Here is a 25,520-nt window from a genome sequence, read left to right on the forward strand (position 1 = left end):
CCTAAAAGTATAAGAGTAAACACAAAAATTTAATTTCAACTAAAAAAATGATTTGAAAACTGTAGAAAGATGCACTTTATTCATGCATAAATGCTGTAATATAACAGTTCTTGGAAAGATCTGTTTTAGCAAGTCACAATGACTTTACCAGTGTTCCCTGAACGATTTAAAGGAATTCAGGAAAAAGGATTTAGAGTATGATTTTATGCCAACACATGTTTAAAAGTGGATGCCTTTAAAACTTTTTATTTACTGTGTATTTTTGTGTGTCTAGCATCATTTTTATTACTTGACTGATAAACTCCTGTTTTCCAAGACTCCTGAAGTAGAATCTCTGCTATTTTAAGGAAGGTAACTACTGAGAAAATAAGGAATTACTTCTGTGTAAGGCAATAAGTGGTTGTGGTAGTATCGAATAAATTCTTGCCTCTTTTCTTCTATTGTTCTTTTCCCTCTGATTCTCTTCAGCTGGCCTTAATGTAAATTTGAAGTACAAAGTCACAGAGTAACTTGTATAAATTTCTAAAAGTCTGTGGTGTGAGAATTTACATTTTAGAACTTAAGAATTTTCAAGCTGGGCAGAGATTCTCAAACTCTGAGAACATTTATTAGGTTTCAGTACCCCACTCCAAGAGACTGTGCACTCCAGGTTGTGTAAAGAGCATACTTGGAGAAACTCTGGAATAGTGGAACAAGATCAAAGAGATCTATGAAAAATTGTAAAAGTTTTAATGACATTTATTAAAATACAACAAAGCGCAAAATAAAACTAATACCAATAATATATATGCCCAGGCAGTTATGTCGATTGTCTTAAGTTCCTCATACACTGCCCTCACTGATTCTCTGGCAGAGAGAGGAATGCATCTCTCAGAACTAATTTTACATTTCGTCAGCCCACTTGTGTTTACTGAAGTCAAAATTTTTACAAGTGTCAGAAAGTATAAATGAAAATCATGTATAATAGAAATCTTCAAAAAAAGATGAGGGATTGCTGTATATGCTTTTGGTCTTTAAAAAAATGTTTCTTTTTATTCTAAAGAGGAGTCAAATTTATGTATTCTTTCCCCTGTATTTTGTTTTTCTTTTTTCCTATAGACCACAGGTCTTTGATAAATAAAAAAATCATTAACAACTTTGGAATAAATCATTTATATAGAAGCCTTACACAGTTTGTTAAATTATTTTGACTTTAAGATGATCACTGTTGTAATATGCCTGAATCTTAATACTTTGCCCTCCAGCTACTCAGAATTTAATTCATCTTAAGAAAAGTACAGTTTTCAAGATTTTAACTTTTGTTGTCAGTGAGAATATCTGCAGACTGAAAAGGAAATTGTGAAAATGTGTTTGTAAAAGTTCTTGTTTTAGAAAACTTGAAGTGTGGCATCATGAAGAGATTTTTAAGTTTTATTTATATTTCTTCTTAGGTAGTTGCAACAATGGGTAGTTAGTAACAATATTATTTTTACATAATTAGCAACAGTATTATTAAATTTGAAAACATAGTTGTTATTTCTTCCAGGCAGTTTTGACTATTTAAACAATTTGAGTTACAACAAGCTGCAGTTTTTCTTTTTTAAAAACTAAAACCCATCAGAAACCACAGTGAATTTTTTTTTAAAATGCAGTTATTTATTCAGAGCATATATGGGTTTACTAAAAGCATGTTTTCACCACAAATCTTCATTAAGACTTTAATTATGGGCTTATAACTCTTACTTTTAAATTGAAAATAAAACAAGAAATATATATTTTTATATAGAATTTATCATCATAAAACTGAATACTTGAGATAATTAGGCTTACGGATTTTAGTTGCTTATAGTATTTGAAGGGCATCTGAGAATCCCTAATGAAGATTTTCCCTCCAGAGTATAAGACTTTATCCTTTTTTAAATGTTTGTTTTCTTATTACAAAAAAGTAGTATGTGTTCATTAAAGAAAATTTGGGAAAACTGGAAAAAATTTTTTTCAGTCATCAGTTATTTCCACAAACTAAAGTAACCACGTTTGATATTTTGGTGTATAATTTTTCTAATCTTTTCTTTTTCTGCATATAAGCTTAAAATATTTGCAATAATCAAATCTTTTATCAGTCCTAAAATCTGGTTAACTTTAAAGAAAAAGAGTTTAAAAAATACAGATACTTAGGTTAAAAAGTCAAATAGTGCCATAAGGCTTATACAACAAAAAATAGAAGTCATCTTCTTCATTCTTCTCTATTTGCTACAGATTCCCATTCCTTAGAGGTAGCTCCTTTCATGTAATTATTTGTAAATAATATGTTTGACTTGTAAATTTCCTACATTTTAGGTATTAATTGTTGACTATGTACTTTGGCTTACCCATCCCCCAACACTTACCCGCTCTGTCCTCTCAAAATGATTATAGGACCATTTTGGTTTAAATTAGGAAGTGACAATACAAATATTCATAGATTAACCTCATATATTTTGTATCATAATGTAGCTTTTCTCCCCCTTACATCTTTTTCCTGGAATTAATCATTGTCTCTTGGTTTGATTTCTTTGTTATCTAAGTACTTGTCACTTGAATTCATCCCAAAATTTATCAATAGAACCCTGAAGCTTCTTTCAATATATCTGAAAACCTCAAATAATCTTAGATTGATTTTTTTTTTTCCTGCCATCGAAGGCATCCTTCTTGCAGCCTTTCATAACTGTCACTGTGGGACTTCCATAATACTAGGAGTTCCTTTTTCCTCTGGAATCCATGTCATGATCTCCATAGCCTTTTCTTAATGCTCTATACCTTTGTTTTATTGGGCCTTTCTTCCAGTACCTTCCTTCAGGTGGGACATAAATTTTAAATCTCATATCTATAAAAACGTGTTTATTCTACTATGTAAGATGATAGACTGATGTAGAATTTTACATATTAGTAATACAGAATATTGAAAGCGTGGCTTCATTGTCTTTTATCTTACATGGTTACTGTAAGTGTAATACCATTCTTAAATCTGTTCATTTGTATGATTGATTGCCTTGTTTTGTGTTTTTAAATTTTTTGTCTTTCTGGAAGTTTTTAAGATATTTTCATGCCTATGGTTCTGAAATTTCATAATAATAATATATGGATCTTCTGATGTGCGGGGGAGGGGGTGCTGCCTGTCTTTGATTCTTTCTTCCTTCCTTCTATTTCTTTATTTCCTTCACTGCACGTCCATTGCCATTGGGTCTTTTTTTTTTTTTAAGACTTTATTTATTTGAGAGAGAGCATGCACACAGGCCGGGAGGGGTAGAGGAAAAGGGAGAAGCAGGCTCCCTGAAGGCAGTCACTTAACCCACTGAGCGACCCAGGTGCCCCTCATTGGGTCTTTTTAAGTTGGAGATTCATTTCTTTCAGTTCTTGGACATTTTTGGTATTTCTTTGATAATTTCTTCCCTTTTGTTTTTAGTATTTCTCTTTCTGGAATTGCTGTTCTTCAAATAGTAAACTTCCTATATTCCTCTGCTTTTCTGTTTCTCATTGCTTTATCTTTTGTTTTTCTTTTGAAGGCATTTCCTCATTTATTATTTTTCAGCCCTTTTATTGATTTTTGTATTTCAAAACTTTTCTCTGAAGAACTTTTAAGACCCTCTTTAAAAAAAATTCACAGAACTTTCCTATTCTTCCTTGATATTAATTCTCTGGTGTACATATCTTTGAACACTATATTGTAGTGTCTGAAGATTATTTTTCCATTTCCTATATTGTTTATACTTCTAAGTTCCTCTTTTCTATTTGTTTGGTTTGTTCTTTCTTGTACTCATGCTGAAAGTGTTCATCAAATATCTTATGATCCTTTGCTCTGTGTTCATTTTTAAAGATAAGACACAAAAATGGTGATTGGGAAGCTCTGTGTATGTAGCTGGGATTTATAAACTTATGAGCATTGCTATAAACCAACCCGGTAGAACTCTCACCATATCTGTATTTAGGTCTTTTCTTTTGGTTCGGGAAATGAGCCCTGGATCTATGTCTTCCATTCTTCTGCGTGGGAGCTGGAGACCTGACTTCTAACTGCTTTAGAAAAGCCAAAGAGGGGCCTGTGTGTCTCTCTGATTCTCCACCCCACATCTGCTCTCAGTGAGAACTAGAGCTTCTTATTTCTGAACATCTCCAGCTATCTGCTACAGTAAACGGCTTGTTTCTGGATAGTCTTCCCATTTACACACCAGTTTAGGTTTCAGTGTTGTCAGTGGTTTCTGGTCTACAAAGGCAGTTAACCACTCAACCATTCATGTTCACAGCTTCCAAAAATTTGTTGACATAGTTCTTCTGTGATCCTGTCTCATTTTCTTTGTCCTGAAGAAGTTATGCCTCTTTAAAACTTCTGTACTGTCATTTTAGGGGTTTCAGAAAGCAACAAAGATGCACACATGCATTCAGACCAACATGTTCAATTGGAAATCTTTATAATCCCTAGTCTGCTTATCTCTTTAGTGAAGCCTCCCTAACACTCCTAGTCAGTAGTAGATTACTTTGTTAAAGATTGTTAAAGAATCATATTCCTTTTTAAATGGAGTACCTTGCTCATTTATTTTTGATTCATTTTTTTTCAATGTATGTATCTCTTCCATGTGTCATGGAAGCAATGAACACCTCTGTTTTTGGTGTATCTTGAGTCAGCATTTATTGTAGTGCCAAACAAATAGAAAGGGCTCAATAAATTATTGGTTGAATGATGAAACATTTTTCTATAGTAATTCTTATTTTTCATCAGTATTTATTTAGAACTTTTAAAAATTATTTACATGCATTTAAAAGAGTTTGTGTAACCATTCCCTTACAGTTGGAAATTTAGGTATTTCAAATTTTTAAATAAAAATCAGTGAGCTTTTTCTGTGTTTTTTCCAAAAATAGACTTAATACATTTGTTTTTGAGGCTCTAAACACATATATTGCCAACTTATTTTTAAGTTTTATGCCAGTTTACACTGCTACTGGCAATGCTTGATTGCCCATTTGTTATTCTTAATATTATTTTCATTTATAAAAGTATCACAATTTATTTGCAACCATTAGTTCAACTTGATTTTAATATTAATTACATATATCTTAATACCAGTTTTATTGTAATAACTTTATGGTGATACATTATCTTAGCAGATGATTAATGACTTTAGTCTTTTGTTGTTGTCATTCTTTTGTGGTTATACTTTGCTTGAAACAAACTTTTTGATATTCTATATTCTTTGGTGTTTCTTAGTATGTTTTCTAGTATTGATTGGATAAAAGTTTTTAAAGTTGTAAATAATTCAGTGAAAAAAACTTATAATGGGACCCTGCTTTAAGAGTGAGTTAACTAGATTAATTTTCCTGGAAACTCACTTAGATTGATGGCTTTTATTAAAGAATGATTCTTTTGCTCTCTTGGGATCTGGTACTTTGGATCTAAGGGTCTTTTCTGCATTTGTATGATCTTATTCTTAGGCTTTTATGAGGCATGCATTGAGATTTGGGAGTGAGGTCAGGAATGACTGTCCTGCCCCTTGGATCTGAACAGAGATTGGAGTTATTCAAGGTTGGTAATGACCACATTCTAAGTGGATTTTACCAGACTTCCGGTGAACCATTTTCTTTCTAACTGATTTGGAAATAAAACATAGAAAATGAAAAAATATTAGAAGAGATGACCAAATCCGTGAAACAATGCTTTATATTTAAAGCATATAAGAAGGAAGTATTAGATTTTTTCATTTGTATAACTTGTTCATGTGTATAATAAACACACACACATATGCACACAATATAAAACATATGATACATATCACGTACTAAGCACTTGATACATGTCAAACACTGCTCTGAGGACTTTACATGTATGTATCAACGTAAGTCATTCTCACAGCTAAGGTGTAGATATTTACTTTTATTTTACAGTTGGGTGACTGTGGTGGCTCACTAACAATAATCGTCCAAGTTTCAGTGCTATAAAATGGTTGGACTCTTGAGTTTGTGCTTTTAACTGCTGTACCATACTGCGTGTCTTGTTATTTGGTTTAATATTAATTCTAACCTAATATCTTTATGATTCTAATATGTGATTTAAAATTTTTTGTTGTAAAAGAAGTTGGCAGAATGTGTGACATTGTTCTTTAGTAATTTTATCATTACTAATGAGGAATGGGTTGACATCATTAACTGTGAATATTGGGACTTTGGAGGTCATGTTTTAGATGTACTCATTAAAAAAAAATATTTGTGAAGAAGGGAAAAATTTATCTTGACAAAGGGCAAAAAACAAGACTTGTCTTCCTCCTTCTCCTTACCATTCTTAGGATGTTTAGAAATGAATAAAAACTTACTCTGTAATTTTTCCATTTACTGAGAGAATGTCCTTCCTATGCCCCACATACAAACACATATTTAGTAGTAAACTTTCGATTGAGCTCATGGGTCACATAATACAATGAGATATTTCATTCATCCATTTAGCAAATACTTAAGGGCCTGTTATGTACAAGGCTCTTTTAGATGCTGGAGATACAGTAAAGAATAAAAAAGACAAGTCCTCTCCTCATGGATCTTCTGTTTTAAGGAAGGCTGGAGACAAAAAGAACCAGTGCTATGAAGAAAAAAATATAGTGTCAAGGAGATAGAGAAACAAAGAAGCTGCTATTTTAGAATGTTCTCTGATGGCATCTCTTAAAAACACCTGAATGAAGCAAGAGGTACAAGCTTTGGTCATATCCGGGCAAATGCATTTTAAATAGAAGAGGAAATAGATCCTGAAATGGGAATATGCCCAAGTTTGAGCAATAGCAAAGAGGCCAGCATGGTTAGAATGGTAGAGGATGAGCGGCCAGCGTGGGAGGATTTTGAGCAATAGAAGAACACGAACTGATTTAGGTTTTAAAAAGGATCACGCGGGCTGCTGAATGGAGACTAGACTATCAGGTTATTCTAGTACTCTGTGAAGAGATGGGGGTGGTTTGTGCTCAGGAAACCAAGAAGGAGCTGATGAAGAGCAGTCAAATTTAGCTCTGTGTTTATAATAGAGCAGTCAGGAATTGTTGACTGATTTGTACACAGATTACACAGAATGAAGTGTAGAGGTAACCCAGGGTTTGGGGATGAGCATCCATATGAAAGGAAGACCGTGTTCTATGCTACTCTGGGGAAGTATGAGGTGAGAGGTTGCAGTTGGAGGTATAAATGTGGGAGTCACCTGCTTAGAGATGATGTATGAAGCTTTGGTAGTAGATAACATCACATAGTGGGGTGGGGTGATATAGAAAGAGAAGTCTCAGGAGTGAATACTGGGGCCTCAGCACTTAAAAATTGAGGAGGGAGACATAGGAAAGAGGATTTCAGGAGTAGCTAGTGAGAGCAAACCAAGAGTGTATGGTATTTGGGAAGGGAAATGTGATGCTTTAGCAAATGGGCTTTAGCAAAAGCAAAATAGAGCTTGCTTTATACTGGAGGCTTTCAACTTGAGCCTACACAAACATTAAGAGATGTTAAGAAAGTGATTGCTTCATTTTATCCTTTCTGATTCACATTTCTGCAGTTGTAAAAGTATGTTTAAATCCAAAGACAAGTGACATAAGTGTCATTATTTTATCATCTCTATTTTATAAGTTCTTTTTATTCAGAGTAAGTAGGTAATTTGGAGAAACATATATGAAATAGTCTTTAATGCTGGCTTAAGTTATTGCATGTCTTTGAATACCATTTTGCTTTCTATTTTAGTAATTGGTAATTCATCTATATGAGTGATAAGTTGGATGCAGTTGTCATATTCCTGTTTTTTGCTGCTTGAATATACATTTAAACTGGCCAACATGAATTGCCTCTTATATATGTATTATACAGACAACTAAAATCATAATAGACTAATAAGACAAATTTTAAGATACTGTAGGTCCTCTAGTTATTTACTGACACCTAAGAATAAATGTTTTTCAAAATTATCTATTTTTAAATTGCATAGTATCAGTGTAAAAGAAGTACCAAGAGTAGGAGATACCCATTAATTATAGATATATTAAAACCATCATGAAATTATTATATCATATTTTCACAATAATAAATAATAACCTGGTTATTCAGTTTGCACAAATTTAGACAAGAGGGCTTTATTTTGTAAGGTTAGGCTGGAACAACAGAAAACACATAAGCAGCTTAAACAAGGTATTTTTTTTCTATTACAAAAACATAACACCCCTAGAAGTGGTGTGGTCGTGTTCATGCATCTAGGCACCTTTTTGTTCTGCTGTCCTTACCACCTGGCTGTGGCCTCATAATATAATATGGCTGATTCGGGTTAGCCATCAAATCTGCATTCCAGCAGGCAGAAAAAAGGGAAAGGAAAGGTAAGGGCTTCCCTTTTAGGGATACTTCCCAGAAACTGCACAAACCAGCTTTATTTTACATCCCATTGGCTAGGTCTTACTCCCATGGGCACACTTTAACTACAAGGGAGGCTGGGAAATTTAGTTTTTCTTTTACTCTGGGCAGCCCTGCACCTTGGTAGGATTTGGGGTTCCTGTTATTGACATGTACAGGCGTTAGTGTACAACTAGCAGTCTCTGCGCCACAGGGTGTCTAGACAATAGGGAGAAACTGGTTTTACAGCAATGTGATTTTTTTTTCTGTATTAAAGTGTAAGTTATCTAATATACTACGTAGTCACTCTGAATACTTTTAATGGATTTAGGATAGGAATTTGCCCTATAACTAACCATACATACCTTTCTCTGTATTATTTTATCAACTGGGAAGTCATTATAAGATCATGAGTAAGAGCATGGAGCCATTCTGCCCAGGGTCGTGTCTTGCTAGTGCTATGTGCCAGCAGTGTAACCTTGAGCAAATTTTGTGGCCTTTTGTGGCACAGCGTCTGCACCTTCAGATGAGAAGATAATCGTACCTAATTCACAGGATGTCTGTAAGGGTAAATAATTGGTTGTAAAGAACTTAGAAAAGCTCTTAGCATGGAGTAAGCCCTCAAATTTTAGTTATTTCTATAAGTTATCATGTTCTTAGTGAAAGTAATTTTAATACTATCGCAGGTAAAATAGAACTGTAAAAGTTGCTTTTCTTAAGATGTACTGATATTTTTCTGTGGTAGAGGAAAAGGAATTGGATAATTGAAAAATGAGTCTGAGTTTGCTTATTTCATTTTGGAGTATTTGATTAGTTATATTGAGAGATTTTCCTATTTGGAGAATTATATTTTAGAACATATATGCAAATATACATCCTGTAAATAGATATCTACCTGGTGAACTTTTTACATAAAGGTGTGCCTTTTAAGTACATTCAGAACCAGGAAGTCAAAAGACTATTAGCAATGAAAATACCTTCTTAGTTGTGTCTTAGGATAGGTAAAGCAAACAGTGAACTTGTTAGAGGATAAATACGTGGCAGTTCAAAGTTGAGTGTCTTTTGAAATGGAACCTGGCTTAAGGCTTTGCTCGGTTTTACTTCTCTAGGAGGTCTTTCCTGAGTCCCTGGTTGGTTAATATACTCCTTTGTTTTTTATATAGCATACTATACATGATTCTTTTAACATGGCAGATTTTATTGAAGTTGTTTCTTCCTGTCTTTCGTACCACATCATAAGCAGAGACTCACTCTTAGTTGTGTCCTTAGCATCCTACACACTGTAGGTGTACAAGACTTAATGAACTTGTTACAGTAGATATAGCAATACAAGCTACCACTTTCCTAGGGGTCTTGATTTTCAATCTCAAGTCAAAAATAACAGTAATTTTTCATGGCCTTAAATTGCTCTCTAAATTTGGTCATCTGCAACAAGATGCTTAGAAATAGGCATATTTCCAAAATAAGCTGTGATATGGGGTGCCTGGGTGGCTCAGTCGTTAAGCGTCTGCCTTCAGCTCAGGTCATGATCCCAGGGGCCTGGGATCGAGCCCCGCATCGGGCTCCCTGCTCTGCGGGAAGCCTGCTTCTCCCTCTCTCACTCCCCCTGCTTGTGTTCCCTCTCTCGCTGTGTCTCTGTCTGTCAAATAAATAAATAAAATCTTAAAAAAATAAAATAAATAAGCTATGATAGTTCAGACAAAGTAAAGCTCTGTGCTATTGAAATCCAGTTTAGAAAAGGTCTGCTTTCTCTTCGTATCTTCTACCTTTTGTACATGCTGTCTTCTTTCTCACTCCATACTAAGGTATTACAACAATAAACTTATTTGCATGTTTTTAGAGTATGACGACTTTATTAGTCTACTGATGTCATGCTGCATGAAATGCAGGAGTAAATAAGAGGTGGTCAGTTGTCTTTTGAAGGACAGTAACATTTGTTTTGTTTCACCACTTTGAATCTGAATCTGCTACAGTTAAATTAGAGCCCAGATGAAGTATGTATGTGTGTATTGGTATATGTATATATCTATAGCTCAAATGTATATATTTTAATGTCAGAATTGGATTATCTCCTTCATTGGCAGATGATTGAATTCTTTAGCTTCATAATTAAAACAAAACCCAACAGTCTGTTTTGTATGGAATGTTTGGGTGTAATACAAGGCCTTACAGTTGCTGAGGTGGTCGAGGTAGATGCAGTTAATCTGTATTCCTTATTAATCATGTCAGATTCATTTGGATATTTATTGGTCACTATTCTGGTGGCAGCACATCCCAAACTGTCACACAGTCTTTAAAGGGCTGTGCTGAAAGCTGCTGATGTGCTATCACACAGACATTTAATTTTAGCCATTTTTCTCAATAGATTTTAATGACCCTTTCTAATAGTCCATCAGAGATTCAGGCATTAGAGGAAGATCCTCTATTTTAACAGGCCAAAAACAATGATCATCCTCGATGTGGGCAGGTAGTCAAACAAGTGTTATGATGTAGAAATGCTGAATGAGCCTCACAGTATGTTCAGACACGCCTTTTTCTTCTTTTCCACAGCAGTCTGCAGTACTGCTGTCCCTTCTGCATGTATTAAGTGCAAAACTCTTGAATGAAGAATGGCTCAAAGGAAATACTAGGCTGCTATGCTCCTAAGCTTTAATATTTTCCTTTTTTTATTTTTAGATCACTTGTAAACTTTGAACAGGTTAAATTTGCAATATCACTTGTAATAATATGTTGAAGATGTTTTTATCAAACATCCTTATTTAAATACAACTATATATAAAATCATATTGAATTAAGTCACAAGTTGTGATGAGTGTTGGTACTCTTTTATTGTAATATTTTGGTTAAGAATATAAATTCCTTTTCTTCAGATTTTATTTTTGGGAAAAGAAAGCTGTGGAGAGAATTATAAACAGTTTTGAAAATATTAAAAAATGTTTACATCCTATTTTAAGTTTGGAGGACCAGGATACCTACATTATTTTTACATCTCAAAAAACAAATAGGCTTTATTCTCCAGGCATTGCTGCTAAGTCACACTGTGCTCTTATCTTATGATCTGGGATCTAAGGTTAGCTGTTTTGTGTTTCGCTTTCAAATTTCAAAGATGATTTTGGTTAATGTTTTGAGTTAAGAAATTTTTTTTTTTAATTTAAGAAATATACCATGATCGGTAATTTCCTCCCTATCCCTCTTCCCTTTTTTTGCTTTTCAAGTAGCTCCATAATCTTCAAATTTACCTTTCCTGTCTTTTTAAAGGTCGATTGAGCTATCCACATCCAGGAACTGATAATCTGTTGATGTTAAATGGTAAGTTTTATAAAAACATTTTACGTTTCCAATTTGACTCATATGAATAAATATGATTGAGTACATGGTTTTCTATACCTTCCCCATACACAGAAGTTAATTATTTTATAAGTATAAAAATAAAACTACAACTTCTGTACAGAAAGCAGAATTACAAGTTTGAATATATTCTGGCTGTCAAAGCAGTCATTGTAGTGTATTTGTGACAGTTTGATTTAATTCATTGATCGCAGACTTTGGAGAGAGTCCTGAGTTTGAATACTGGTTTTCTAGTTTATGGTGAGACCTTGTGCAGTAACTTCTGTGAGCCTTAGTTTACCATCTATGAAATGGGAATAACAATCTTAAGGTTTATTATGAAAATTAAATGAGATGATATTTGCAAAGTGCATAGAACGTGTTACTTAGTATAGTACTTGTGCTTATGTTAACCAGGGAATGAATATACTAGTGATTCTATATAAATGTGGTGCTCACACTAACTTAATTTATTCTGACTAGGAAGTTTCACAGTGAACTTCACCAGAGTTAGAAACAGGATAAATAAACTTTCATTAAAGTTTGTTTTCTTTCTGTTGGACAAACATTGTATTCAGAGTGGCAGTACTTAGCACATCCATGACTGTGGGAGTAGACATGGAGGATGAAAATATCCTTCACAAAGCATTTTTAAATCAGAGGGTGGACGAAGAGAGGGAAGTAGGAAGAAGGAAGAGTAGAGATAGCACTTACTTTAAAATACATAATTATATAATTAGAATGGCTTGGCTCTTCTATTTTAACTAAAACTTTGTTAAGAACAGATGGCAGTGAAGTTGGGGAACAAAGTCTAAAAAAGCGAGTATAAAGCTCGACCATGTGAACTAATACTAAGTAAAGACTGTAGTGACAGAAAAGTGGGAATAAAGTCCAGGCCACCTGGGAGATTGTCAAAGGAGATAGGATTTTGGAACGAGAGAAGAATTGAAGAAGCAAAGTGTCTGGTGATGTGATTGATTGGTTCATTTAACATGGATTGTTATATATTGAGTTGCCTACCACGTGCCAGCTTAGTCTAAGCACTGGGTTATCTGTTAGGATCTTGAAGGATGGTTAGAGGTTGAATTGTCAAGGTTCTCACCCTGGGGCCTGAGTGTGCTCTCTAGGCTGAGGCTACGTCTGGGCTAGACCTTACAACAGTCCAACAGGCCACATGCATGAATTCAGTGAATTATAGTGCTTACATGGACTTTGACCAGACAGGTACTAAAAATCGCATTCCAGGGCTTCTTCAGTCAACTTTTTTTCTACCATGCAATTAAAAAAAAAAAAAAAATGCCATTTCAGTAACTAGTCTCTGAACTCTAAATCTGTTACTAAAACTTACAATGTTGAAATTGAGTTTGCAAACTGAAAATAGATCATAATTTTTATCTTCATGATGTGATTTATAAAATAATGATGGGTTTAGGTAACAATAAACTATTTATATATTTACCCTGACTTCCTTAAATAATTTTCTTTTGGGCCATTCTGTGTAATAAAAATCATTCACATTTCTATTACAACTTCTAAAAAAAGCAATTCGGTAGAAAAAATAGAATGTGTGTATTTCTCATACTCTGTTAAGATCCATTTGAAGGAAGGTACTGTATGAGACAGTACGTTAGATCATTCACAGATGTTCTGAGATTCCTTTATGCATAGTACACTAGGGCAATTCAGAAGTATATTGTAATCACAAAGGAATACATCAGTTATATGTGAGCAAAGAACTTAGCTGCATTGTTTTTACAACTTACACTTTTGGCTACACTAAATATTATTTTTTTAAAGATTTTATTTACTTGAGAGAGAGAGCATGAGCTGGGGGGGGAGGGAGAGGGACAAGCAGACTCCCTACTGAGCAGGAGCCCCATGCAGGGCTCATCCCAGGACCCTGAGATCATGACCTGAGCTAAAACCAAGAGTCAGACACCTAGCCAAGGTGCCCCATGGTTACACTAAATAGTAGTAAATTAATTGATGTCATCAGTCACCGAAAGCCTTCGTAAATAGCCTAGATGTTAGGTTAGAAGTGTTTCATCACTTAGTAGACACAAGAATATTTTATTTTAGGCAGGAGTTGAATCTTGGACAAATCTGCTTTTTCATTATGTGAGCACTCTTCGTAGCCTGCCACTCTAGGGCCGCATTACATACTCGATACAGTAAGCCGCCCTGGATATTCTGAACTTTTTCTGGCAAGGGATCAGGGGAGAGAAAAGAGAATGAAACTAGGACATCACAGTGTGTTTAGGTCAGTGAGGACAGTTTGATCCAAGAGAAGAAAAATTATTTTGCTCATTTGGGATCATTGTTAAGGGAGAAGCAGGAATCAGGAAATTGGGTATATTTATAGGGTAAGGAGGTATTTGAATATTAAGGATTTAAGTAATTTTTTTGTAGACATCTAAGGTATTGAAGAGAGAAGTAGGCAAATGGCAATAAAAAGTAGGGGAAATTTTCCTTGAGCTGCTTTTAATTCTTATAATTTAACTATATTCATAGCATATTGTCTCCCTAGGAAATATGGGAATTAAGTAATATCAATACCAAGCCTTTGCCTATACTGTTATTAAATATTATTGATGAAAGAAATTATAGCATCTCAATACATAGACTTTTTAAATTATGATTTTTTAGTATATCACAGATTTAAACTCACTATTAACAATTAAGTAAGTTGTATTATTTAATGAGCAAGCATAGCTAATATTATTGACTTTGAAAATCAATATTTGGTAATAAATTATACATCAGTATTTTTTTGTGGTGGTTTAGCAATAGTTAACAGTAGTTGGGCACATGATCTGATAAGCACTGGGTGTTATACACAACTAATGAATGAATCATTGAACACTACATCGAAAACTAAAGATGAACTATATGTTGGGTAATTGAACTTAAAAAAAGAAAAAACAATAGTTGGTACCACAGACTCTGGAGCTAGATTATCTGGGTTTAAACCCGACTTTGCTATTCCTGTGTGACTTGGACAGTTTACCTAACTTCAACTTGACTGAGGTTCTTTATGTCAAAAGTAGATAAAATGCTGCCTGCCTCAGGGATTGTTTTGAGAAGTGAGGGAATTCATTCATGTAAAGTGTTTAGAACAGTTCCTATAACAAGAGTTAGCTGTGGCAGTGGGTGATGATGAAAGGTGACAAAATGACTTTGAAAGAATACATTCATGTCCTGTGAATAGATGAAAGTGTTGGAGAATATAAAATTAAAAGAGGATATAACCAATGTTTTCAAGTATTTGAAGGAAGTTACGTATAGTGACCAAAGAAGGTTTGTTTTATGTTATTGCAGGAAGCCAAACCAGAACCATTTGGAAGGAGCTATAATAGGAAAAAGATTTGGGTCAAAAGCAAAATGACTCCCTTGGGCAGTTTTCCTAAAGTATGGTGTGCATGTCCCTTGTGGTACCCAAGATGACTTTAGTGGTACACAAATACATATTAAAATAAACACATGACTACTTAGAAAACACAGAACTGGCAGAAATCTGTGATGTTACTAGGCTATTACTAGGTGCTAGGCTTGAGTCCATTTGCTTTTTAAAGTAATACATAAATAGTACAGTTGTTATGCAGATAAGGCCAATGTTGTAAAGCTTTCATGATTCTACCTTCCTGGTCAATTGACATTATACTTAAACTTTGAAATATTCCTTTAAGAAATAAACAGGGAATGGGGTAAAGGTCAGGAAGTTGGTTAGACAAGATAAAACTGAAATACCTCTGGCAAATCCTTTGAGCCTCCATTAACTCTGAGAAAAAGAGGTATAATCCCACATCTATGTGTCTCGGGAAGTTGTATAGATTAAAAAAAAAAAAAAAAAGATAAAAATGCCATACAAATACGACTGCAAGTAGGCTCCTAAACACACCATGTCCCTCAATCTAACTAGAAATCAAGTTGAATTGACTGGTGGAGACCACCACTATTGAATAATATTGTAGAAGAGTCCAAATTTAACATCCAGAAGCACTTTAGGGAAGTCACATTATATAGGAGTAGATTGTCTAAAAAACAAAAGTTAAATACTGTCTGAAATTAGAATGACAGCCTGAATGTTTATAAGTGTATAAATCTGACATATTTTATTGTCAGTAGGAAAGAACAAAATAAAACAGAGCCACTCTGTTTTCGTAGTGGTGAGAACTAATTCAGAATGATGTGTCATTCAAGTATTTGTTTCTATTTGGATCATGTTGTGTTCCTCTCACCCCTCTCCCAAGGAAAAATAGCTTATATCTTTATTAGAACATATGGCTTTTCAAAAGGAGAACAGATAGCAGAAGTATGGGGTGATGAAAACTAGTTTGAAATTTAAATTTGCTGTGATTAACCACATGCGGCCATGTTTGTAATCAAGAGCTTGCTCTACTTTTAGGGAGGAGAGAAGTTATATTTATCTTTTAACTAAGAAAATTAACTCAGTAATGAAATTGTGTTTCTGAGGGCAGATATTCTAAATGTACTGTATTAAGTCACGAAAATAGGAAACTTGAGTACATAATCAGTTCTTTTTTTATGCTGATGGAAGTAAGTGGAGTAGATAACAGATTTATTTTGGATCTTGAAAAGGATTATGATTTGGGGGTATATTTCTCTCCCTGGCTTTGGCTTCTTAGAGCAAGAAATAAGAATTTCTTTGGTTTTACACCAAGAGAACTTTAACCTAAGTATTTCCAGCTAATTTAGTATGTTTACCCATCTCTTTCTCCAGCTGCAGTAATTCATGTACCACAGCTGTAGCTAAGAGCCAATATATAAGGGCACAAAGACACCAAAAAGAATGTCAGAATCCTCCTATTTCTTTTTTATGGGTTAGAACCATATTAATTGTACAACCAAATTAATTGTAAAGTCACTTGTATAGAAAAGGTCTTTTTTCACAACCTTATTATCTCCATGAAAAAATATATATATAATCTAACATACATGCATATACATGTATACACATATATTTACATATGTATGTTAAATAGCCAATTCCTTACTTTTGAATGAGTTGTACTTTTTTATATGCTTTATAAAACTTATCTACCTGAAATTTAATATTCTAAATAGTTTTTATACAAAAATTGCTCCCTTTTTTTCTAAGTCATATTCTAAATGAGTTTGGAGGGGGGCATATGTTTAAAGAAGTCTTCTTTAATTAAAACATAACAGATAATAATTTAATGATTTTCTTTTCTTACTGGGGGCTTTTCATAATTCTGAATCAGAGTTATAGAGGAACATACCCCAGAAATTCCCATAAGAACACTGGTAGGAAAGTGAGTACACAGACCATTGTTTAGTGTGATGGTAGCAGATTGGTTATTTCCATGACAGGGGATGAGAAATGTTTCACATGGTTTAGCTTCATCTGCAGTCAGTTCTATTTTTGGTAATGTAGAGATTTGGAATTTGAGAGTTGTCCAAAAAATAAGTGGAATAGCTCTTTACAGGATTCTAAAATTCCTCAGGTATGAGATAGTTGGAGAAATTTTCTAAATAATGTGTTCAAGCCTAGGAATGAGATGAAACCTAAGATGTTATGAACATTTGTACATATTTTGACTATTTTAGTATTGAATAGCCTCAGCAAAGAATATAACGGCTAAGAATATAAACTGGTTATGATGTCTTTAATTTTCTCAGTAGGTCAAGAATTATTTGCCACGTTATTACTTCAATATAATTCATAATTTGACTTTAAACTTGATGAGAATGGTTTTATTTGCTTTATAAATGATCCACCTTGTACACCCATGAATGAAATCCCATAAAGCAAATTTATACTGGATTAATACCATTTAGATCATGCCTAGAGATAAGTAGGAAGCCTCATTCCTAAGACTGGTGTTGTGCCTCGGGCCTATTGGCCATTTCCACACTTAATACAACTATCAAAACTTCAGTGAATTGATTCCTCCACGGTCTGTTCTTGTTAGCTCTTTTAAAATTGCTATTAGATTTTCTACAGTCGGTCTCCTATCTCTTTGAGACCCTGATTTTTTTAAGGCTTTTTTAAGTCTTGGGAGACTTCCACAGCAAAAATGTTACTTCCACCCCTACCCTTACCCTAAACTAATATATAGGTCAGGTAAGCTATATATAATATATACAGATAATGTACATATAAGCTATATATACACACAAACACACAGGTAAGCTTACATATAAGCTAATGTACAGGTCAGTCAATCTGCTAGGCTGTGAGGTAATTGGAGCTCCCAAAAAGGTTAAATCTGCAGTAGTTCTAGCTAAATAAAGACAATAGAAAGGCAGAGATACAAATGAAGTTTGTTTTTTTTTTTTATAAAAGATTCCAATGTAAGTGTTGTATTTATTGACTTCTTGAAGTGTAAATGACTAAGGGTTGACAAGTTAGTTTTTCCCATTGTTACTATAGGGGAATTAATGTTATATTCTCACCTGTGGACATACTTCTTTATGTTAAAGCCTTATATTTTGTAAAACTTCTGTAATAGAATGCAGTTAGTGATGTGATGTGAAATGTTTTCTTTTGATCTTTGCTTTGTACTTTGGGGGAAACTATATTTCTTATGACTTTCAATATATATTTTGATTTGAGATTTATTTAGGAAGTTTCCCAGGCCTAAAAAATTCATGAAACTTGTTAAAATCTTGATTTTAGCAGTCATTTTTTGTTTTGGTTTACTGTTTTGATTTCATATATTAATTCCAGGGTAAAAATATTCATTGTACACTCAGATTTGGGGGGGGGGAGGATTTATTTAGGAATACATTGTGGATTTTATCAAACTGGCAATTTCTTATGGAGAATAAATTGCAGTATTTTTTTCCCTAAGGAATTGTGTAAACTGCTAGTAATGTAGATTGAAATGCCTTTCTGCTTTATACTTTTACAGTATTTAAGAAATGTGCTGCTATTCTATGATGATGCTAATAATAATTTGTGTCTGAATCCCTCTTACCCCAGAGATAGAGACATAAACACTTAGAGATTATAAAATGTCCCAAAAGGATTGAAAGCATTGTTAGCTATAGTGTATCATTAGTCATTTCTTCAATTAAGCAAGTTTGAACATGGATTAATTTCTTTACCTTCTATCTAAGCTCTATAGGCTTCAGAGTATCAGTTTAACATTGTTGTATCTTTTCATTCTTCTGTGTCTTCCAATACTTTCTTCACACAGGCTTGGTGTAATGTGAATTGGGTTTGAATAGCTATTTGTTGGACTGTATCTACTATCTCACTCTTTATAATTAGGAAAATAAGGATTTAATTCAGGTTGTTCCATTCATTATTTGGGATGCTATTTAACTCTAAGGTGTTAACATTACTATCCTGATCAGATGGAAGAAATATTTATTCATGAATTTGAGCATGAATGAGAATAAATGGTTTATTTCCTGTTCATTTCATTTTTTGTACAGTTCAGAATATATGTATAATAAAAGTGCTTTGTAAATGGTAAAACACCATACAGATATTATACAGTGACATTGTCCTAGCTCTTAAAACAAAGTAGCACTGATTACCAGATGCCCACTTAGCTTTTCATATCACAAGTATTTGTATGGGTGGGCTTGTTTTTAGTTCTGACATTTTACAATTTGTCCTTTGTTTACATGCAGCAAGGAGTTATGGGCGAAGACGAGGTAATTCATTTCTGTTTGCTATGGTATAACTGTTCTTAATTGGGTTTTACTGATCAACACTGTAATTAGCCTAGATTTTTTTCTGCACTGTCCAAAAAACTCACAGAAAAGTTATATTTTGATTTGCGCACTTGTCAAAGTTTTGAATCCTAAATCTCTTAACCTTTAAAGCACATTTTCATACTAATATGGTTATTTAATAAATGTCTTTTAAACTGTCCAGATTTTAACTGTTTAAAGTAATTTTTATACCTTTTAAAATAAAGCTATTTATAGTTTGCTTAAGAAATATGTTTAATAAATACTAGTGAAGGTGACATGCAGTATGATTTTTCTACTTTCTAAATCTATAACTGATTATCTCTGGTATATAATTTACAACTCCGTTAGTTTTATGTCTGACCCAGTTGAAAGTAAATACCAAATAGGCTCTTGTTCACACTGATGTATAGAAATCATGTTGCTAATATTTCTCTGTGTCTTCTAAGAGTATAATGCTTTCCTTCTCCCTCTCTCTACACCCATGTAGGCACACTCACACACTCATTCACACACTCTCTCCCTCTTCCGCACCATTCTTCCCCTCTGGGTTCTTGCTATCTTCCGGACAAAATGAGGACTGTGAGAAGCCGAACTACTAAACCCCTTCAGACAGCAGCTGACATGTTCTGTGGCTTAAACTTGGCTTCTCTTTCTCATGTGCAGACTGGGAGGGAGCAAAGTAGATGGGATGAGAAGAAGCAAACGTAATTTTACACCACTAGATTATCCTCTAAGTGTGCAATAATCATGATATTTAAATAACTGTTGTAAGTACCAAAATGAATAAAAAAGGATTTTCCTTGACCCCGAAAACCTCCTTTGAGCCATGGAGGACAGACAGTAATAATAATGCCTTTTGATTAATTTTATAAATATGTGGCCATGGTTCAATTTCTTTTCATGTAGTCATGAGTATGTGCGCTTTGAAAACAAACAAGCTAAAACTTTCTGCCACCACTGATGATAGAAACAAGTATTATATATTCTTAAGGAGTATTTCCAGTTTTGTATTTCACATTGTCTGAATTTAACTTCATTTTTGGAATTTGGTTTCTTCAAATGCTTGACTGAATCTTTTGGTTCTTTAGTTTTCTGACTAAAAAATTATAGGATATAGAAACTCAAAACTCAGAAAACTGAAGCTGAATTACCTTGTAAAGGTTATTGTTAGCAACTGAGAAGAGGGGGAAAGTTTAGAATTTTAGTACCTATTTTCACATCTATGGACTGTCTTATTTCACTATGCTATTTTAATATGGAGCTCCAGTTCTTTTGGAAAAACCCACTTATCAAGCTGTGATTCTAGGTATTTTTGAAACTAGAGCAATTTAATTTAGGATCTTTTCCTTCTATACACTTTTCATCTTTTAACCTTAGTAATTTATGTTTAATTTGGCATACTACAACATAAATATTATGATCTAGGAAGTTCTAAGGAGCACAGTATCAGAAAGCCATGTTGTTGTTTATCTTCTTTTATCTCCATTCAGTAATTATAGACTATTATGATATTAAGAAAAAGCAAAATTTTCTGCTTTCAGATAGGAACTTACTACCATTCTTTATGGCTCCTAGAGGATAGAGATATAAAGATTTCCTCTACTTCAGAACTGCCTGCCAGCTTTGGAAGAAAGAAGTCTCACATGGTTTTAAGGCTTCTGGAGAAGCTTTCTTTAGGATGGAACTGATAGTTGTCACACTTACTTGGCTTAACATGGAGGGATAATGCCTGAATTTTCCTTTCAAATTATATGGAATTAGTAATTTTTTAGGTGGTCCTCTTTGAATAGTCAGAGTCTGCTTTTAAAATTTCAATTTTGATGGCCAGATGAAAAGTAGACCCATTAGAAATACCTATTGAGAGGTTTTATTTGAATTTGAATGTACTTTAACACAGTAATATAACATTAAAAAAAGAAAGAAAGAAACCCACACACATACCAAAGGAATGACTCAGAAAGGACTAGAAGTAGCCTGGCTCTCTTCCTATTTTCTACTCATTTTTTCCCCCTTTCTACGCTAGATACAATATCATTATCGCACTGATAACCTTTTAACTACCAAGATTCCCCTTGTATGGGCTTCATGTTTAACATTTTGTCCATCAAAGGAACTGCATCAATTAATTTTATTTAATCATTTTTCTTAAAAAAAAAAAAGTCTGATACGTATCAGATCTACTGCTCATGTGGGATGTGTCACAATGAGTTGATATAATTCTTACCAAAAATAACACATTGCTCTTTACCAGTGCAGTGGTGGGTGAACAGTATTATTTTCACAAGGCATTTTGACTTTGTAGAGCAGTTTAGGAAGAACTATTTGTTCTTACTTGCCACCTTTGACTCACATTTAAACCCAGGCATAGAGGAGCTGTTTTCATTTAAAAGATTTCCCACTTGACTGCAGTGAAACCAAATTGCTACCAAAATGACTTTATATATTTTAATTTCCTTAACAATGTCAAGAAGAACTTTAAATCAAGCTGGTTCTAGATATAAATATATAAAATATACTTTAGGAATACTCAAAAATTAATTATACTGGGAGTAATTAAGAAGAGCAAATATTTCTTTCCCTCTTTTTCAGTTGGGACCTGCCCCAAGTCCTATGTATCTCTGTACCCTGGGAACCATAAAAAGTTCTACTTCAGAGCTGCCTGGGGACCAGGATTAGGAAGAAGGAGACTCATATGGGGAGCTGACTTTAATATATGGAAAACTATCTTTTGTATTTATTGTCCAGTGTTTCTTCCATTCTATTCTAAGAGTGAACACACTGGTCTGGGGTTAGATTAGGGTGGGAGTGTGAAGTGAGGTGTGAAATGTAATTTAAATTCTATCTCTCCACTTCAAATATTTTTATATTGCAATCTATCCCTGTAGTAAAGGATTGAAGGGCTACTGTGCTCCCAAGGAACAAAAATATATAGGATATTTTAAGTAATAGAAATAGACCCTATTTTAGTTGATAGGGCTAAACATCACAATGCAATCTGTTCTAGCAGGTAATCCCAAAGCTTTGAGTTAATAGATTGTATATGGAGTGAAATAGGAGAAATGATTTTAAAAGGGAATGAAATTACAGAAGTTCAACTAGAGAGGTTGGGTATATTTATACTGTGTAGCCATTCAGATTTATGCACTGTAATAAACAAGGAATTATTAATAATATAGTATACCATGTATTGCTTTAAAATTGACCCAGGATTTTCTGATTTGGTTAGATTTAATTCAAATTTGTTTGACTCTTAATTTTGTGAAGTAGCCAGAGTAAGGGTACACCCCCTAAATATCACCACTATCAAATCCTTTTATGATGAAGTCAAGGCTGAAATTCTTCATCTTTGATAAATACTTTTGATACCTGTCAGAGAATGAGCAAAATCTCCAAAGCATGAAAAATAAAAAAAGCCAGAGTAATACTGTAAGATAGAGGTCAGCAAACTGTGGCCCACAGGCCAAACTTCCAAACTATAAACAAAGTTTGTTGTTGTTATTTTAAAGATTTTATTTATTGGACCGAGAGAGACAGCAAGAGAGGGAACATACAGGGCGAGTGGGAGAGAGAGAAGCAGGCTTCCCGCTGAGCAGGGAGCCTATGCAGGGTTTGACCCCAGGACCCCAGGATCATGACCCGAGCCGAAGGCAGACGCTTAACGACTGAGCCACCCAGGTGCCCCTAAACAAAGTTTTACTAGAACACAGCGATGCCCATTCGCTTTTTGTCTGGTTGTTTTGGAGCTACAGTGATGGCAGAGTTCAGTAGTTACAACAGTACACAGAACAGTGTGGCCTACAAAGTCTAAAATATTTACTGCCTGGCCCTTTACAGAAAAAATTTGCTTACCCCTCCTCCTCGAAGAGGCCGACTGTACCTATTCTACACCTGTACCCAGCCATACCAGTATTTAAAAGAAACAAAATTTTAGTGAACTTATCAGATATATTATGTCCAGAAAGTAATTTACAAAGACATACTAGGCTATAATTGATTATTAAAATTAAATGTCTTAGCCATCCTCTCTGAGAAAAGGATGAACCTGTTATTGGGACAAAATCTTTTTAGGTGGAACGGTACCTTATAGCTTCTTCCTCAGTTCTTTGGGAAAGCATGACTTCTCAGTGATTCCCGTCGGATTAAACAGATGGTGCTTGAGAGAGTTCAGTCTTGGATCTGCCTCTATTGTTTTGATAGTTTTTTGATCCTTTCATATTAAATAAAAATCATGCCATCACATTGGTAGATTTTTCTACTCCAGTAGAGTGACTGCTAGGATCTTAGAAGATGGGAAGAATATTCATATTCATCCTTAATTTATATAGTTTTTTTTTAGAACAACATTTAGTAAATGAAAGTACAGGATAATGCATTGAAATCAAAGAACTATGCTTAGATTCAAATTTTGTACATTTTGTACGTGCCTAATTTTGTACAAATGTTTTCTTTTCCTTTCCTGCCTCCCCCTTTGGATATGTTGAGAAATTTCTTTAATCTGGGCTTCCAAACTAAGGTCAAAATCTGAAAAGTCAATATAGCTATGGTTTGGGCATATTAACGTAGCCACCAGAGTAAAGTTAGTAATTGCTTACAACCCAGCACAGAGCTGCCCACACCAGAAAACCAGGTGTCGGGGCCAACCGTCCTGTCACGCGAGCAGCCTATTCATAATTTAGTCTCTCTCCCCATCTTCAGTTTAGGAAGCTCATCATATAACTTTTATTATTGGGTGGAGTAAACATTTTTTATGGGAATATAGAAAAGTCTCAAACATTCTCTAATCCTTTTTATTAAAATATTTTGAAATGAGTAATTTAAATCTTAATTATCCATAACAAATGAGGCTCATATTTGTGGAAATGGCTGTGTTTCTTACTCTAAAACCTTTGCCAATTTTGTGTTTTGGTAGAAGGTATATTTTTAGTCTTGTTAGAGGAATGTAGATCCTAAAATGTTGCCTTCGTGTTAGAAGAATTTGGGTTACCTGTTAAAGAGCCCTGGCAGCATGGAAGCCATCTTAGACTCTTTTCATCTCCTTCATCTGTCATTCATTTCTTATTACTTCCTCTATAATCTTTATTGTAACTGTTTTACCTTTAAAATTTTTATTGTGCATTTTAGGTGACTAACTTACTGTAAGGTATTTTATTTGTATTTGTAAGTAGGGCTTTTGAGCACATAGTTAAGAATATCTCTAGTTTTCTATATTTTACTTTGATATGGCCTCTGGAATGTTTCTGTACTTTTGCCCAAACAGGTATCTTCTACCTATAAAGAGTGTCCCCTCTTTTTTCTCGTCTACATTTTTCTATCTAAAACTATCACATTCTTTGTTAATCTCTTAAATAACTCATAGTTAGAATCTCACTCCAGTCTTGGTTATAACTAATCTCATATTGCATTATATTAATTTTCATGTTTATATACATGCATGTGTTATAAATGTATGTATATTTACACATACATATTACAAACAAATATGGATGTATATACATTTTAAGTTAGAACCATTAAAGTAGGATTTCTGTATAACAGTTCATCCTTGTTACCTTATAGTATGGTCAAGAATTTTGAGTCAAGAGTTTCATAACAATAGCCAGAGAATATAAATGAGGTGTTTGATGTCAAGATCAAATGATGATTTCAGAAAGTAGGAAAAAGAAAAACCTTAACCCTTCGAACAATGCAACTGTAATTATAGTTTAAAATTCTTTTGACTGTAGGGCTTGTTAATCAGTATGCGTTGTTGCTGGTTTTAACAGCATGGAAATCTCACCTTTAAGATCATTTATCTGGAGAAAAAAAACACTTCTAATTATTATGGTAAGAACCTTAGGAACAACCATATCCAGTTCTTCTTTTAAAAGAAGAAAACACTTGAAAATTTCATAAATAATTGCTTTTAAATACTTACAAACTTCAGTCTCAAAGGGAAATTGTAAGATGTTAAGATTGTATAGAAGATAGAATTGAAATTACTATCAGTAGTTATTTATTTTTATTAATGAATCATTGTATAAGTATACCACAATTTGTCCCTTTCCCAAATATTTACAGACATTTGAGTTGTTTTCCATTTGGGACCTGTTATAAATAAACTACCATAAACATTTTTATTCCCTTTTTCTGTGTGTGTGTGTGTGTGTGTGTGTGTGTGTGTGTGT

The 25,520-nt window shown here is 33.8% G+C and overlaps 1 protein-coding gene across 14 annotated transcripts in view; it reads left to right on the plus strand.

The window, feature by feature from the left end:
- CPEB2 (cytoplasmic polyadenylation element binding protein 2) overlaps positions 1 to 25,520 on the plus strand; it is a 70,985-nt gene that overhangs the window by 18,239 nt on the left and 27,226 nt on the right. For 6 of the 14 annotated variants that reach the window (XM_073891441.1, XM_025887296.2, XM_073891440.1 and 3 more), the window contains 2 exons: positions 11,596 to 11,646; positions 19,291 to 19,314. The exons of 3 other annotated variants lie outside the window; for them this stretch is intronic. In XM_073891441.1, coding sequence (XP_073747542.1) covers positions 11,596 to 11,646; positions 19,291 to 19,314 — 75 coding nt within the window. Of the gene's footprint in view, positions 1 to 331; positions 352 to 11,595; positions 11,647 to 19,290; positions 19,315 to 25,520 lie in introns of those variants that run through there. 5 more of the 14 variants (XM_073891442.1, XM_025887297.2, XM_025887298.2 and 2 more) reach the window with 2 other exon arrangements.

This window comes from Callorhinus ursinus, unplaced genomic scaffold, assembly GCF_003265705.2.
Source record: "Callorhinus ursinus isolate GAN/ISIS: 27379988/994484 unplaced genomic scaffold, GSC_fseal_2.0 scaffold4, whole genome shotgun sequence".
Classification (NCBI taxonomy): Eukaryota; Metazoa; Chordata; class Mammalia; order Carnivora; family Otariidae; genus Callorhinus; species Callorhinus ursinus.